This window comes from Ictidomys tridecemlineatus, chromosome 1 (assembly GCF_052094955.1).
Source record: "Ictidomys tridecemlineatus isolate mIctTri1 chromosome 1, mIctTri1.hap1, whole genome shotgun sequence".
NCBI lineage: Eukaryota > Metazoa > Chordata > Mammalia > Rodentia > Sciuridae > Ictidomys > Ictidomys tridecemlineatus.
In genome coordinates, this window is record NC_135477.1 from 65,925,531 (window position 1) to 65,942,375 (window position 16,845).

At 31.3% G+C, this 16,845-nt stretch overlaps 1 protein-coding gene across 4 annotated transcripts in view; it reads left to right on the top strand.

Moving 5' to 3' along the window:
- Window positions 1–16,845, top strand: part of Pcdh15 (protocadherin related 15) — a 1,597,439-nt gene that overhangs the window by 1,567,517 nt on the left and 13,077 nt on the right. For 3 of the 4 annotated variants that reach the window (XM_078041965.1, XM_078041960.1, XM_078041962.1), the window contains one exon: window positions 6,676–10,210. In XM_078041965.1, the coding sequence (XP_077898091.1) occupies window positions 6,676–6,898 (223 nt within the window). In that variant the 3' untranslated portion in view covers window positions 6,899–10,210. Of the gene's footprint in view, window positions 1–6,675; window positions 10,243–12,623; window positions 12,630–16,845 lie in introns of those variants that run through there. The other variant, XM_078041968.1, reaches the window with a different exon arrangement.

The window sequence follows — 16,845 nt, forward strand, 5'->3', positions numbered from 1 at the left end:
TCCCTTCATTTTAGGGCCTCACCCTTACTCTAAGACCCTGCCTGTTTGAGAGGAAAATACAGATTCCTAAAGCAGCAGTTTCCCTGCAACAATTCAGTAGACTTGACTGTTAAGACGAAATCTAGCTTTCTAAGAAGTCTGTTGAGTCAACAACTCAAAAATCATGTCTATAGTACATATTCCCCCCCCCCCTTGATTTGGGGGTGGAGAACAGAGGTAAAAATCACACCCATTTAAGACTATACCTATGTGTATTTAATCCCAGTGTAACCTTAGAGTGAACTTGAATATTTGAGTTAAATATCCTTAAAAAATGGAGGTCAGAGTCTAATAAAATGCTGCTGCATATTTTCCATTGGATGTTATTCTGGCAGTTGAAACTTAAAACAAAACAAAACTATCTTTTTCTGCTTTACTCTAGTGACATCTAGTGTCTAACAGATTCTTGGACTATAATTCAATGTAAACATTTTTAATTTAAAATATATGTTGAATATGAGATCATATGCATATATTCAAAATATTTACTTATGTATTTACACATACTTACACAAAATTTATTCCCAAAGTCATGGTTTCAGAATTTAAATTTGTCTATACATACCAACCAGCTTAGAAACATGTTCATGTTCAATTTTACATGTATCATATATGTCTACATACATTTGTTTATTTAGAAAGTACCTACTTATTCATTTTTACTAAAATCCATAAACTCTCAATTTAGTTTTAAGTCTGTTCATCAACAACAATTCTTTGCTTCTATTTTAGCAAGAACATAATGATTTGATATCAATGTAATTTTAAAAGCCATTGTTATTAAGTTTGTTATTTAACAATTTATTTTAAGAGATTTTAATGCAAGTCAGTACACTTATCACTGTGTGGAAATAGAGATGACGGAAGTGGTAACTCCCTCAGGCTATATAATCACTCTCCAAATGAAGTAACATTTAGACCTACAAAGCCAATTTTGTGCATTTTATTATTTTAAAAATTTATGTAGGACTAAATTACAGAAAGTCTTTCTGTTGTAAATATTATAATTTTTCTTCTTTAAAATATTCATCCTTTTTCTGTGTTTTCTTTGTAAACTTGTTTTATCATAAAATTTGATAATAGATTGGGTTTAGAATGATTTTCCTAAGTGTAAAAAAGTTTATTTTTTGGGACATATGCCTGGTTTTAAAAAGAAAAATAATAGTAATTATAATTTGAATTACACTGTCACACATGTTAGAGATACAATATTTGGGGAAAAAACAGTAGAGAATACTGATGAATTTTAAAAACATAATTTATGCTGAGAAGAGGGTAGAGTTGCCATGAATTATTAAAATTTAGCCTTACCAGTTTTTATCTTGAGAAATACTGGTCTCATTTTACATTTTAATTGTTCCTTGAAATACTTTACAATAAAATTTTATACACACATGATTTCCAAGGCTGCTAATGTACATGTATCATCATTAATAATGATTAATAATAAAAGTTACTGAAAATTTAGTTTTTAACACTGGACAAGTATTCCAGAATATTCAATTGTTATCTCATCTCCAGGGCAGTGGATATAGGGTTATTCTTTCAATTTTTCTTTATCCTTAAATCTAAGTAACTGAAGATGTTGGAATTCTCAGGTCATATGATTAGAAACAAATAATAATAAAATCAACAATAATAATTACTTTAGTAAGTTAACCTTAATATTATAAAATGGCTTTAAGTTAATCAAACACAAAAAATAAAACACTTTACAGACATGAAGATGACTGGAATGATTCTTAATGACATGTAAATGATTTATATTGCTTGGCAAGTCTACTGGTATTTTGATTTTTTTGTATTTGTGGATATGTGAGTTGATTAATTCTCTGTAATAAATATATATCACTTTTATCTTGTTTTGAACTCATTGTACCCACATTTTTGTTTGTTTCTTTATTTTTGGTATTTTTATTGTTTTTCCTTCTAGAATATTCCTCAGAATTTTCTCTTCAAATACTTACCTTTTAAATCATTTTTGAGATGCAATTCCATGTAATTACCCACTTAACGTGGTGTTTAATACAGTAGTTCTTAGTGTTCAGAGTTGTGCAACCATTACCATAATCAATTTGAGAACATTTTATCACATAAAAGGGAAATTTATTAAAATTATTTGTTATTTCTGATTTCTCCAAACTGGACTCAAATAACCATCCTCTACTTCTTGTGTATTATATTTGCCCAGTCTAGAACCATTTTTGAAATACTCCTCTTAGATAAGAATGAGTATTGTGGAAATGATTATAATACCCCAATCTTCGGATTGAGTACAACCCCTTTCAAAATAGTGATAGCCTTCTTCACAGAGATATGGGGGAAAAAAAGAGTCCAATTTCATATGGAAACAGAAAAGACCTGAATAGCCAAAATAATGTTAAGCAAAATGAACAAACTCAGTACACTACCTGGCTTCAAAATATACTGTAAAACAAGCTACTGCCATCAAAACACACATAGACCAATGAACAGAACACAGAATCAGAAATAGTTCTACACCTTTATACCCACCTGCTTCTTGACAAAGTCGACAATAATTTAGACTTGGGGAAAGAACAGTTTTCAATAAATGTTGTTAGTAATACTGAGGATCTTCACATAGTTGTTAAGCCCCATTTCCTCCTTATTCCCTTTCTGGGACTGCAATCAGAATCCAGTTTTCTTTATGGTGTTTGGATCTCTATTCTGGTGCTCCTCCCCTCCCACTGTTATCTTTGTATTTTAGTTTGGGTACTTTTTCTTGCCCTAAGTTATGGATTCATCTATGTAAGCCTATTGATGAGTTCATTAAAGAAATTCTTCATCTTAATGTTGTTTTAAATAGAAATCTTTAGCATTCCCATTAGATTATTTTTTATAGTTTCCAACATTGTACAGAATCTCTCCATGTTCACATACGCTTTCCACTTTCTCCTGAATTCTATTGTATATTCTTCAGAGTAGTATCCAAGTTCCTTTCTGGTATTTCCAATATCTAGGTTATCTGTGTCTGGTTCTCTTATTTTCTTTCTTACTTGACTAGTGTGCTTCTTTTCTTTTACAGTCTATTTGTGTTTTATTTGGTTGACTACCAGATATGTAAAACAGTAAGAACTAATGGGGAGTTTATGTCAGTACATGCACACATCCCCTTTTCTCTTGAGTAAATCTATTCAGGAGTTATATTTTGGAACAGTCATTACTTTCAGTGTGTTACAAAGTTCACATTTTCTCCTGGTGGAATGTGGTTGACACATTCTTAGAATAGAGACTAAAGTGCTGGGGTGTTCTCATACTCCTTCCTCGACCCTTCCCTGCTAATGGTCCCTGCAGTCCTCGGCCATGGAGAGAGTCCTCCCCTTCCTCTTTTCTCTCTAGCAGTATTATGCTGCTCTTCCATGTGGCTTGGTTCCAATCTTAATCCAAGGATGGGTGTGGGATGGGGGTTCCTTTGATTATCATCTATAAAAACCAGATAGGTTTCAGAAAAGACATCCCCATTGTCTTATGTTGCAGCATGAAAATTTAAGTTAAGAACATATGTACTTTCAAAACCAAAATTGAATTATTTCTTATATTGGAAGACTAATCTAGCTAATCCTTATGTAGCTGTGTTCAGACATTGGGCTGGTGTTTTTCAGATTTTGCCCTCTCCATCTTATGACAGCCACACATTGCATTGGATAAGGTTTTTTGTTTTGTTTTGTTTTGGTTTGTTTTGTTTTGCCAAGTGTGAGTCCTTTGTATTTCCCCAACCAGCATGAAACCTGTATTTTGTACTGCTTCAAAGGATACTAGGCCCAGGGGACCTACTGTTCCTCTTTTAGGTATAGTCAATTTTGGTTTACGCAAAAGTAAAACGTACACCTTCACCTGAACTCTAGGGAAGGGGATAGTTTACGCGTGTGAGATCATTTCTGGGAAATGGCCTCGGTGTTTCTGCCCATGCCACAGCTTTAACGGATTCTTTCTTTCCTGTTCTTGCACCATGAATAAAAATTTTCTCTTGTCTCTTATCTCGTTCCTAATCTCTCTTGTATACATCCATGGAAAAGAGTTTCAGAGGGAGTAAAAATGCCTCTTTATTTGTGGGTTTCTGTTGCTTTAATCTTACAATGAATATATACATACTAGTTTATCAAAATATTAGCTTATTTTTTTCTCATTTTCTTTTATGGCTTTATAAAATACATCTCATTTGCCTGATAAAATTCCAAAGAGCAATAAAACAAAATTCACCATGTTGCAAGAAAAAAAATGTTTTGACTCAAAAATATTTAACTAGTCAAGCTGCTTAAATGTACAAAAAGTAGATCAGTAGTCTAGATAACAGTTCAGAGGGGAACACCTGTATGAATAAGAATTCTTCTTACATGGTTTGAACAAGAGTCCAATAAATTGAGATCTGTCAAATCAATTCCATTTGAAAGGGGCAGATTATCCCTGTAAGTAATGATCACCTTCTGGTTCTGATCTTTCCCAGTTTAAAAAAATATATTTCTTGTGATTCAATTCTTAATCTATATTTCATTGAGAATATATTTCTTTATCTGATAAAAATATCAAACAAAGTGATTAAAACTTTACTATATTGTTCTACATGTAAAAATCACCTAGGAAAATTGTTATAAAAGGTTTATTTTTCATCTATAAATACCAGATATGTTTTTTAAAGGCATCCTAATTGTATTATATTGCAGTATGAAAATTTAAGTTAAGAAAGTATGTAGCTTTAAAACCAAAATTGAATTATCTGGGCCACTAGGTTTCTTAAATTGGAAGACTAATAAACTAGCTATCAGAATTCATCTGATACCAAGCATCTTGTTTTCATATATGAAAGTTCTGAACGGGGTTTTAAATAAATTTAAAATTTGCATGGTCATGCTAAAAATTAGAACAAATAGTTTCAAAAAGGCATAAATACACTGTAAAAGTGCAAAAACATGACATTTGGCTATTTTTAAATTTCATACAAGAGAAAATTATGTGTTTTCTGGGGAATTGTGGATGTTTTCCTATAATGTACGGTATGTTGCTTAAATTAAGTTAAACGCACCTATCTTCTTAAACATATCATTTCCTTATAGTGAAAATATTCAGAATCCTTTCTTCAAGCTTTTTTAAATATAAAGTCCATAATATTTATGGTCATCCTACTATGCAAGAGATAATTAGAATATTTTACTTTACCTGATGCCAGGGGTACTCGTATAATCCCAGCCTCTTGGGAGGCTGAGGCAGGAGGATCAAGAGTTCACAGCCAGTCTGAGCAAAAGCAAGATGCTAAGCAACTCATTGAGACTCTGTCTCTAAATGTAACACAAAATAAGGATAGGGGTATGGCTCAGTGGTCAACCTTTCCTCATTTTCTCACCTTTCTGCTCTCCCTAGCCTTTGGTAACTACCATTTTATATTTTGATGATAAAATTTAGAGCCATTTAAAGCTTTTTTTTTCACAAGTCTTTATGTTTTCCATGGTTTTCAACTTAAGGATGGTAATTTTGTATTAGTAAACACAATTTTAAAATATTTTTACTCTTTTATGCTTTCTAATCAAAATATTATAACAACATTTTTAATTAAAAAATGATTTTTAGTATACCTAGATCTTAGCAGTGAGTACAGTTGCTTTGCATCACAGAGCCATGTGTAATTTTCTTTTTCTTGAAATATTCTATTTTTCCAATTTTTAATATTAAAACATTGGACTTTAAATAAAAAATCCTAAAGTAAGAATAACTTAAACATCTTGTGGTTCTGTAGTATTAAGAATATTAAGTGTACTGATTTTAACATTTATAAAAGACTGTAAAGAAGTTACCCAGGAATTTTGAAAAAATATACTGCCTACTAATCACAGTATAAAATATATAGCCAAATAATAAGATTAAGTGATAATTATTCCTTGATTCTCCTCGACAGTGTAATATCTATAGTTAACATAGTGTTATTTAGAGGAAAGATTTTCAAGAATAATTGGATTAACTTGGCCACTATTTCTTGTCTTCCTGACTACAATAATTTCTACCTGTATCATTGATTTAATCTATTTTTCCCAGGCAGAAAAAATATTTGTTCATGTTCTTCCTATAAAACATTGTTTCACTTTGAGGTTTGAGAATGTTGGCATTTAAGATGATGTGGTAGAAAACGTTTATTGTGAATCTCAAGATTTAGGTTGGAGTCTCAGACTTATTTCCATAATGGTGTCAGAATCTGGGCTGTAGTCCATCAGTATTGTGTGTCTTCAAGATCATATTGAAGACACAAGAGAAAATGAATGAATATAATTTTAAACAGTGCTGTCTACTTTGGAATATTATATTATACTCCATCTGAATACCTTAATGATGTCAATTATTTTGATGTTGGAGGTTTAGTGATATTGAAAGTAAGGGACATTATCATTAACAGCATTGATTTATACAGATATATACTTAACTCTTCTTTATTGCTGATTCTTCTTATACATTAAGTGATAATTATTCCATTCCTTGATTCTCCTCCACAGTGTAATACCTTTATTATTCATAACACTCTCAGTTTGTTTTAAAATTAAAGATAATAAAATATTTCATATTATTATTTCATTTTAAAATGGCCCTTTCTTTTCTAGTGTCATTAATTTTACTATTTATCTAATCATAAAGATTTTTGGATGGCAAGCTGCTTGATATCAATAAAGATTTTCAACCATATTATGGGGAAGGAGGGCGCATTCTGCAGATCCGAACTCCAGAGGCAGTGACCAGCATTAAAAAGCGAGGAGAAAGTTTAGGATACACAGAAGGGGCTCTGTTGGCTCTGGCCTTCATCATCATCCTCTGCTGTATTCCTGCCATCTTGGTGGTCTTAGTCAGCTACAGACAGTAAGTATTCAAGGACACTAAACATGGATTGTTCTTTGAAGACCTATAGAAAATCATCTCTTGTAATGTGGCTTTGTAGTTGAAAAATATTGGTAATTCAACCATTCTGGGATTGCTTTATCTTTTTTGAACCAAATCACCTTCCTCAAAAGGAAAACATTACAAGCTTTCCACAAGCTTCTCATGTACAGCTCAAGGTCCCTGTGCTCCTAATATAATCTCCTTCAGTAGGAGGATTAGCTTATTTCCTGTGGTTTTATTCATTCTTTGGATTAAATCCCTCCTGAGAGAAGCTCATAAGTATCCTAGAGAATATAACAATATAATCTTATATCCGTATACCCATTTTACAAAGTTCCAAACACAGGTATGAAACCTCACATATTGCCATAATAGGTTTTCATCCATATGGCTAAATTGACCTCCATGCAGATGATGATAGTGTTAACAAAATCATAATAAAATCATAGCATATCACATGTAATTCTCCATGTGGTTTCTTCCTTCCTTGATCTAAGCTGTCTTATAATAGCTGGTAACATGTTTTGACTGAGTAGAGCCTTAATTTTCCATTTCCTACAGTGAAACTCTTCCATTTATAATATCTGTGCTTAAAAAGTTATTTGACCCTTCAAAATAATCAAGTAATTATTACTATTTAAATGTATATAGTTAAGGCACAATAGCAATATCCTTGATTTGATATTAGGTATCAGAAACTTTGTGACTGATGCATACACATTTTAAATATATCTCTACTGAAAAAAAAAATAGAAAGTTGGTCAAGAAGTTAGGTAACTCTGAGGGTGCTACAAAGAGAAAATAAATAACAGACATCATGAATTATATAAATTACTTGATGTAACAAGTAGTAAGAAATAGTAGTAGAGCTGTTATTAATTATGTAAAATGTTTACTGAAAAAGTAAACTCTCAAACACTGAAAACTTCCTTCTGAATTGAGTATGGTAAGGTGATTTCAACCTGAAGTTGGAAAATTATGATCTACATGAAGATTTTAGAGGAATATTTTCATCACAAAAACAATGTGAAGTTGTCAACATAATATTTAGGTTGATATATTGGAGCTTAATGTTTCCTTAATATGTCAATCAATATACTAAATCTGAAGGTATGATATACTAAATCTGAACAAATGATACTGGGAAAATTATTTTAGATTATTAATCCACTAATCCAATATTAATTTTCAAGTTTATTCTGTATTGTTAGTTGTCCTTTTTCATCCATCTGTTTCCCAAAGGAGCAATTTTATATCCTGATAGGAAAGAAAATTAGTGAGAAAAGTTCTTATATTTGACATGCAATACAGTGATCAAAACTGAAGCATTCATGTGATATTATCAGCAGTCTGAAATTTAAAAAAAATTAAGATGCTTATACTTAAATGTTTTATAGATGATTATTTAATTTTCTTTTTAGTACACATTTATTTCAGTTATTACTTCTTTTGTAGATTAACAGAATCACACAAAATGAGTTTTGCTCTGCTCATATATCAAAGAAAAATTCTAACATGTAAAGACCTAATGTTTGTACCTTCAAATTTTGCCTGTAAATAAGATTAAAATGGCTAGCTATTCTTTTATATAATGATGTGTCTTTGAAATTTGCTAGGTATAAAAAAGTACAAAGCAAATATGATGAAAATTGTAATGAATTTGATACTCTGCAGTTCTACCTTCCAATTTCAGCTTCAAAGTAAGGCCAAGAGTGTAATCAGTGCTTACTGTAAGACTCACTTCATTCCTTTAATTTTCTTCAAGCTGAGTGAACCAACAAGTCAATTCGAAAGACCAGATCATCTTCAATTTTTCATTTCTGTTAGAATTGAAATTCACGTCACTGTGTTTTAATCCAGTTTTTCCTATTCCATTTAGCTCATTTATTTATTTTCCTGTAATGAATGTTTTAGCCCCTTGTATAACTATAATGGTAATAATGAAGTGCCTTTCATTTTTTGAATTGAAATCCTTAGTCTCCCTACTATATCGTTAACAGTCACTATGAGTTTAACCAGTAAATTATTCATGATTTAGAATAAGTTATATGTTAAAATATTATGAGCACAATATCTCTAATGTGATTTTCTCTTTTTTCTTACTCATTGCTTTCCTAAACAGGTTTAAAGTGTAAGTATAATTATGGATATTTTGCACATGATTTTATGTAATAGAAAAATAGAAGCCATATATCATGTTGATCAAGTGGTCATCCTGTTCAAAACTATGTACTAATTATTTGACTGGCATTTATAAGAGTTGTGCACTCTTTGGTTTGATATATATGGAATTGAGCTGATTTTAGAATTGGATATAACTGAAGTAAATATGAAATAAAGTGTTCTAATCATTTGTACCCTTTAGCAATATGTGCCCATAATAATAAAAAGACAGTGATCCATCTCTAACACAAGAATCACAAGTATTCCTAAGAATAAAAAAAAAATACCACATCTAACCAAATCTCCCTTCTGTATGTGCACACCTCACAGCCCCTGTGAAGTAATGTCAAAAGTATTTGAACAGTTTTTAAATAACTTTTCTCAAAATAGATGAAAATAAAGGAAAAATATCTTTTATATGCCTCATTTAATGAAGATATCCATTAAACTTTTAATTATGCAATATAGTTATAAAATTATTTTTAAAATTTTAATGGACATATAAAATTGTACACATTGATGGAGTTCCATTTATTGTTTTTATATATACATATATTGTGTAATGTTGAATTCAAGGTAAGCTTATCTGTATCTTCAAATACATAGAGTTTATTTGTGTAAAAACATTAAAAATCCTTTTTTTTCCTACTTTTTCAAAATATACACTGCATTAGTGTTATCTATAGTCACCCTACTATGCAATCATACAATACTACAACTTATTTCCTTTAGCTGTAACTTTAAAATTATTACTTAATTTATCTTGCAAGTACTCCTATTAATTTTCCCCCTTCTTCAAGGAGCAAATATTTTAAAGAACTGAAGGACAGGTATAAGTCAGTGATATTTCTGAGGATGCTTCTGTCACAGTATCATTCTATGAATTCAAATAATTATGTAAAATATTATAAGTGGGCTCCTCTGATAACTGAACATCATTATTAAGATAGCTTGCTAAAAAGCATATGATTTCTAAAAAGAATTTTACAAAACAATCTTACTTTATCCAAGACGGCAAGCTGAATGCACCAAGACAGCACGAATTCAGTCTGCACTACCTGCAGCAAAGCCAGCAGCACCAGCTCCCACTCCAATGGCAGCGCCTCCACCACCCCCACCACCTCCAGGGGCACATCTCTATGAAGAACTTGGAGACAGCGCAATGTAAGTAGCCTTTCAGAAACTTTGGGAAGTAAATGGGTTTTGTGGGATACGGAGTGGTGTGTTTAATTCTAACCCAGATGAAGAAATGCATTTTCAGTCTATTGGACTGAAATTAAATAAAATTTCATTTTTATATATAAACAGAAAAAATAAGTTCAGAACCAAAGTTTAAAAGTAATAGCAAAAGAAAAAAAATCTAAGAGAAAAGTAGTACTTGAGAAAACAATTATAAATGTATTCCTAGGACATTAATATTATATGGACTCTCTCTGATGCCATGGTCATACAGACATCATCCCCTAAAAAAATCTGGGGAAAAAGTTTTTACACATGAGATGAAAAATTAAACAATCCTAAAACAGTCATTCCTTATTTGGGATCAAATCTAAACCCCCAATTTGTAATTGAAACTAAATTCTATAGTTTAAAATCATGGCCTTTTATAGGACACTATTTGGTGCCATTATATAAGATCTTAAGACCTGCATAAAATGAATCCATGTATTAAATGTCCAACTACATACAGAAAATAATTTTCATTATATTATTCTTACTTCTATTTCATTGAGTAACTGTAGAATGGTCACCAGTCCACATTAACATAAATTCAAGAGTATTCTGGGCTTCCTAATCTTGCAACAAACATTGTTTAGTAATATTGATTTTATAAGTAATATTGGCACAATCTTTCTTAAAAGTTTCACATAATAGTCACATCTCACCTTTTTGCAAAAACTTTGGCAGAAAATATGACAATGTGTGGTGAAATACAGATAGATTGCTATGGTTGCTCAATATTTCTCCTATACTACTTAGAATCTCCAAACAGTATTAAGTCATATCTTTAAAAAAGACAACTTAGTGTTAAAAGACTTAAAAGCTGTATCTGTCAAATGATTGTATTCATATAATCTGATTTTTTTGGTTATGTTTAACTTGTTTATATTTTTAAGATTCAAGAGTAATTCTTTGTAACGTTCTATAAAACTACCAAACATATTTATAAATGTTTGAATACAGCTAAATTAAATTCAGAAACCCTTTTATTAACTATAATTTGGTTAAGTAGAGGGACTGAAACATATCTCTATATTTGTAGCATTTACTAGTAGGAGTAAAGCAAGCCTTAAAAATAATGAAATTCACCTGTTAATTAGAAAAATGGTTTAAGCAGAGGTATTATTATTTGTTTGCTATATTATAATTTTATACTAGATTCTGTCTAGTTTCAGTAATATTAAAATTGTTATTAATGCTATTTTGACTAAAACTAAATTTAAAATTGTGTTTAATATGTGACATTCTATCTCTAAAATAATAATACAATATGGGATATTTGCTTCAATTACATGTTTTCACTGTTTTTCATAAGTTGAAAATGAGGGTCTTTTTTTGAACTACTGGTGAATGTAGGAATTGAGCCAATATGATTTGATTCTCTTCAATCTCTTTAACCACCTCTGCCAGCAACAACTTTAGAAAGAAAAAAAAAAGCAGCATGTGTAAAGTTAAGTGTGTTTCTATATGATAAGAATGAATGGTATGTGAGAATTTTAACAAAGACAGGCATCTGAATTCAAAGTAGTTTCAAAATGGTGATTTCCAAGAAGCCACATTTGTGAACTACTTTTACTAGAAAAATTATAATAGATTTAGTAAGATATTTTGTAGTTATATGTGTTAAAATATTTTAAGTTCTTTGTATTTAATTATCTTTAGGAAATGTTTAACTTATCTATTTAAAAACTTTAATAGGAATTCTAATGATAGGGTACTATAAAATAAACTGACTCCAAGTGAATTATTTGAAATCATTTTGAAGAATAAAAAATATCAACTCATTTTGTAAATGTCTTCAATAAGTAATCAATAACTTCACATAATTTAAAATTTGTTCTATAATAGTCATCATGGTACTTCTATGGTACATCATGGTACTTCACTTTCTCCCAAACAAAATGTATATTCTTTATAAATTAGTGTGCATTAATCTATTTGTTAGAGTTAAGGCATAGCAATTTGTAGTCTCATTTAAAATTTCTATTTTAGGATTATAATTATTCATGTTTCATACAGGCCAATTATATATATATAATATATGTAATATATTATATATATATAATAGATACATTGCTGGATATATTTTTTGTGATAAAACATCCAAATATATACCATGTGATTTTATTTAGGACATTATTAAATATCATTCTTAATAAACACACAGAAAATATTTAAAAACTCATGAATTTTTTTCTTGAATATAAGTATTAAATGTTTAAAGAAATTCCTGCTAGTATTTTTATAATCATCTCAAATTAACTATAGTTAAAACTTTCTTTTTTCTATCACATGTTTTCTCTTTCTCACCTGTGGATACATAGGCATAAGTAAGTAAATAATATCATTCTAATACAAGGGCATTAGAAAATAGATATGCTAGAATATACTAAATGGTATTTTACTATAACTACAGTGATCTTCATCTTTTACCACAGAATCATTTTCTTTTAAAAGGAAAACATTATCTTCCACATCCAATTTACTTTTGGTGTCTTGAAATGCCTGAGCTTAAAACCAATATTTGCAGTGACAAGCCTGGCTTTCAAGCTATCTTTGTTTTTAATTGAATACAAAAATATTTATAGATTCCCTTAAATTATAAATTATGTGATATCATTATTTAGATCATTTTGTCCAAGAGAGAGCAAATCAAGACCAGATGTCCACAAAAGCAATGACCAAGTAATGTGCAGTTAAATGAATTTTTACATACTTTAAAAATGTCTCTCCAATATCAGAAAACATAAAAGTGTTGGCTGTCAGATTATTCCAAATTGTCAGCACTTTCTGAATCACTCAGATGGGGCTGAAACTCTAGGTCCATCACGTAGCATTCTTTTTAGAACTTGTGTATTTTTGCCACATGACATGTTAACAACTTTAGCTTTATACATCATTTTATTGCCTAAACTATTACCCTGATTTTTCAATGTGGCTATTTAGTTCTTATTCAAAATATTCCCCCTTTTATTTCCATTTTTAATGGAATGTAAATATTAAACAACTACTAAAATAAATTTGGTATCCTGTTTGCACTGGAGAGTAAACCCTAATTAGAGACAAATTTAAACTCTACTACCCAAACTTTCTGGAGGAAGGTCCCCAAGCTTTCAATAAAGGCACTTAATTTGTGTTCTTTGGCTTTTCCAAATTTGTTTATATCTCAAAGCTACCTATGATTCACCATTTACAGAGGAGCAAATCTTCAATGACATTAAAGCCATATAATTTTAATATAAATATTCTCAGTAAGGGAAGTCTTTTCTAAAAATTAAATGAAGGAAATACCAGCAGCTCCTCGGCCAATTGGCATTATTTATAATGTTTTAAAATTAAGTTAAAATTTAAACAGGAAGATCATCTCTCTTCAGGATTATAGCATAAATTCAATTGTGATTTTGAATTTTGTGAGAAGTCTCCCTCTGTGTTTGTGGACTGTTAATTCTCATAATCTGAAAAATAAAATATTCCTTTCTGTATTCTTTTGCAAAATTTCTCACAGATCAGAGTACTTTTAGCTCTAGGCCAGAATTATCGAGATGAAGGATAGTGGAGATATACTGATTCAGATACAGCCAAGGATCTTTTATGCATTACTGTCAGCTCTGAGCATCCTCAAGCAAGGCCAAGGATACAGAATCAAAGGCCAAGTTGCTTGTCTTTAATTTGGAGCATTGTGATTTATACATGAGTGAACTGTTATGTGAAGAGCTGGATACTTTGCTGTATCAAACTAACTGGGGTGGGGGAAAAAAAGCAGTCTAGAGACTGACACATCTTTTTTAATATTTTTTTTTTAATGCTACTCCCAACTCTCAAGATTTTACTGCCTTATCTTTTTGAGAATAGGAATTTGAAAGTAATGTTTTGCTTCAGTAAATTAGTGTTGTTTGGCATTTTATATTTTGAAGTAGTAATGAGAACCATAAAAACATCTTTCTCATGAAAGCTGTCACAAATTGTTTCCTTACATTTCATTATCTTCTTTTCTTTCAAGTCTTTTCCTTCTCTACCATTTTCAACAAAGCAGGGGAAATAACTCACTCTCAGAAGACAGGACAAATCAGCAAGTTGTGATGCCCTTTTCTTCCAATACCATTGAGGCTCACAAGCCAGCTCATGTAGATGGATCACTTAAAAACAACCAACAGAAGTCTCCAAGAAACTTCACATTTCTATCCGATAAGGACGGCTTAAGTACTTATAACCCCCTTTATAAGGAAAAAATAGGTCCAATATCAACACATTCAGACATTTCCTTGAGAACAGATTTTGAAGACCCATTTTTAGTGGGAACACAAGTCAAGAGTCAGTCCCTGAGGGGCCCAAGAGAAAAGATTGAGAGGATGTGGAACCAGCCAGTCAGCTTACCTAGGAGACTGATGCGGAAGGTTCCAAACAGACCAGAAACCATAGATCTGATGCAATGGCAGAACACCTGGCAAAAAGCTGAAAATAAAAGCAATGGAAGCTACTCCAACAAAAATGGTAGTAGTAATCCATTGTTTACAACCAAAGATACATATCTGACCAAGAGAGAAGAAATAAGGCAAGGTGAACCACTGGCTATGAAAGAAACCGAACAATTGAAATCTCTAGCTTCAGACTCTTCATTTTCTTCTTCTTGGTCTCACCTCTCTTTCTCCACTTTGCCAACTATTTCAAGAAGTGTGGAACTCAAATCAGAGTCTGATGTTATCACTTCTCCTACTGAATGCTCTTTGGAACTTTCTCCTGCAAGGTCTTGCGTTTCAAATTCTTCAGTCTTTAAGAGACAAACACCCCCGTGTATGTTGGATATTGAAACCAAAAGGAACGTTTTTGAAAATCTTCCCCATCCATGTAACATCTCTGTCTTGTCTCCTTCCCCTCCTTCTCCTCCACCTCTTCCTCCTCCTCCTCCCCCTGCTCCTTCTCTTGTCCTAACTCCCTTTTCTTTTTCCTTTCCTCCTCCTCCTCCTCCTCCTCCTTGTAGTCCTCCTCCTCTTCCACCTCTTCCTCGTTCTGTTCCTACTGTTTTTCCCCCTGCTTCTTTTTCTCTACCCCCCTTTCCTCCTCTACCTCCACCACCTCCTCCTCTTCCATGCCCACGGCCTCCTTCAGCTTCAGCTCTATCCACAGAGGGTGTTTGTATACCAGATATTAAATGCACTACATATATAACTCCTGCCAAGGAAATCAAAGCTGCTACAATGCACCTATCCACATCAAAATCAGTGTGTAAGACAGACCCTCAAAAAGAACCAAAAGGCATCCTCAAACATATTAAAAACTTAGCAGAACTTGAAAAATCAATAGCTAACATGTACAGTCAAATACAAAAGAACCGTCCACCCACAAACATCTCAAAACTTCAAACTTCTTGCACTTCAGAGATAACAAATATGGGAATCACATCTGAACAAAACCAGGAGAATTCAAACAATACCGTGGAGGGAATTGAAAAACAATCGCACAGTCAATCTACTGCACTGTAATGTTGATTTTCCTATTTTAACTGTGAATCTTTTGTTGATCATAACTTCAAGCTGAACATCAAATTTGAACATCAAAGAAGATTCTACTGTTTTACCCCAAACTCAATGCAATGCTGTTTTTTTTCCATAGTTTTAATTTAAAAGATTATTAACTTCATCACTACTAACTCATGTAGTAGATTTACCTTAATTTTCTTAACTACAAAGTAGCATTATTTGTCCTACATTTATTTGAAAAGTAAGTAATTTTAATCTGTTTTTGATGGGGAGGTACGGGCATGAAAGTTAGATACCCAACCTCACAAAAAGGATTGTTTATTATGTCAATGCTTTCATTTTACTTTTTGATCATTGTTTCATATGTATGTTCCAGGAAAAGATAGCCTATTAAAAATAAGCTAAAAGTCATACCATATATTCTGTTTTTCTTTTTTTGTTTTGTTCTCTTGAAGCCTATGTATTTGGTAGGAAGAAATACTTCCAAAGTAATATGCTATGTACTCAGAAAAGTAGGGGATGACAGGCTTAGGTGTTTCAAAATAAACCCCAGGTGCTATAATATGTAGTCATCTGTTTTCTTTTAACAACATCCTTTACTCTGGCTTGCTTTTGTCTTACTAGTATGCTCATAAATTTGATAAATCTTTTAGTTTTTTCAATTGCTGTCTTATTTATTTCTCATTGTGCATTCCCTTCTCTTCTTTATAATGCAAATAAACCTTGAGATGTTGACTTTTGTAAGACATTTCATTGTTCCCACAAGTGTTTAAAGTGCTATTTAATTTTGCTCTGTCACATTATTATATCATCTCTTTAATTATAATTTTAAAGATTCTCCTTCAAAGAAAATATTTATGTCCAGTTTAATAAATGAAATAATATTAAATTTAAATACAAAATCAAGAGGTATTATATTTGGTGAACTATCACCAGTTTTATCAAGGCCTTTTGCTCCTTGTTTTCAGCAAGAAGATAAAAATTTATACTATGGAAATAAATTTCTTTAGTTCAAATAGTTGTTAATATCTTAGAGCTCTATTCTTGTTAAATTCCTAAATATTAGTTA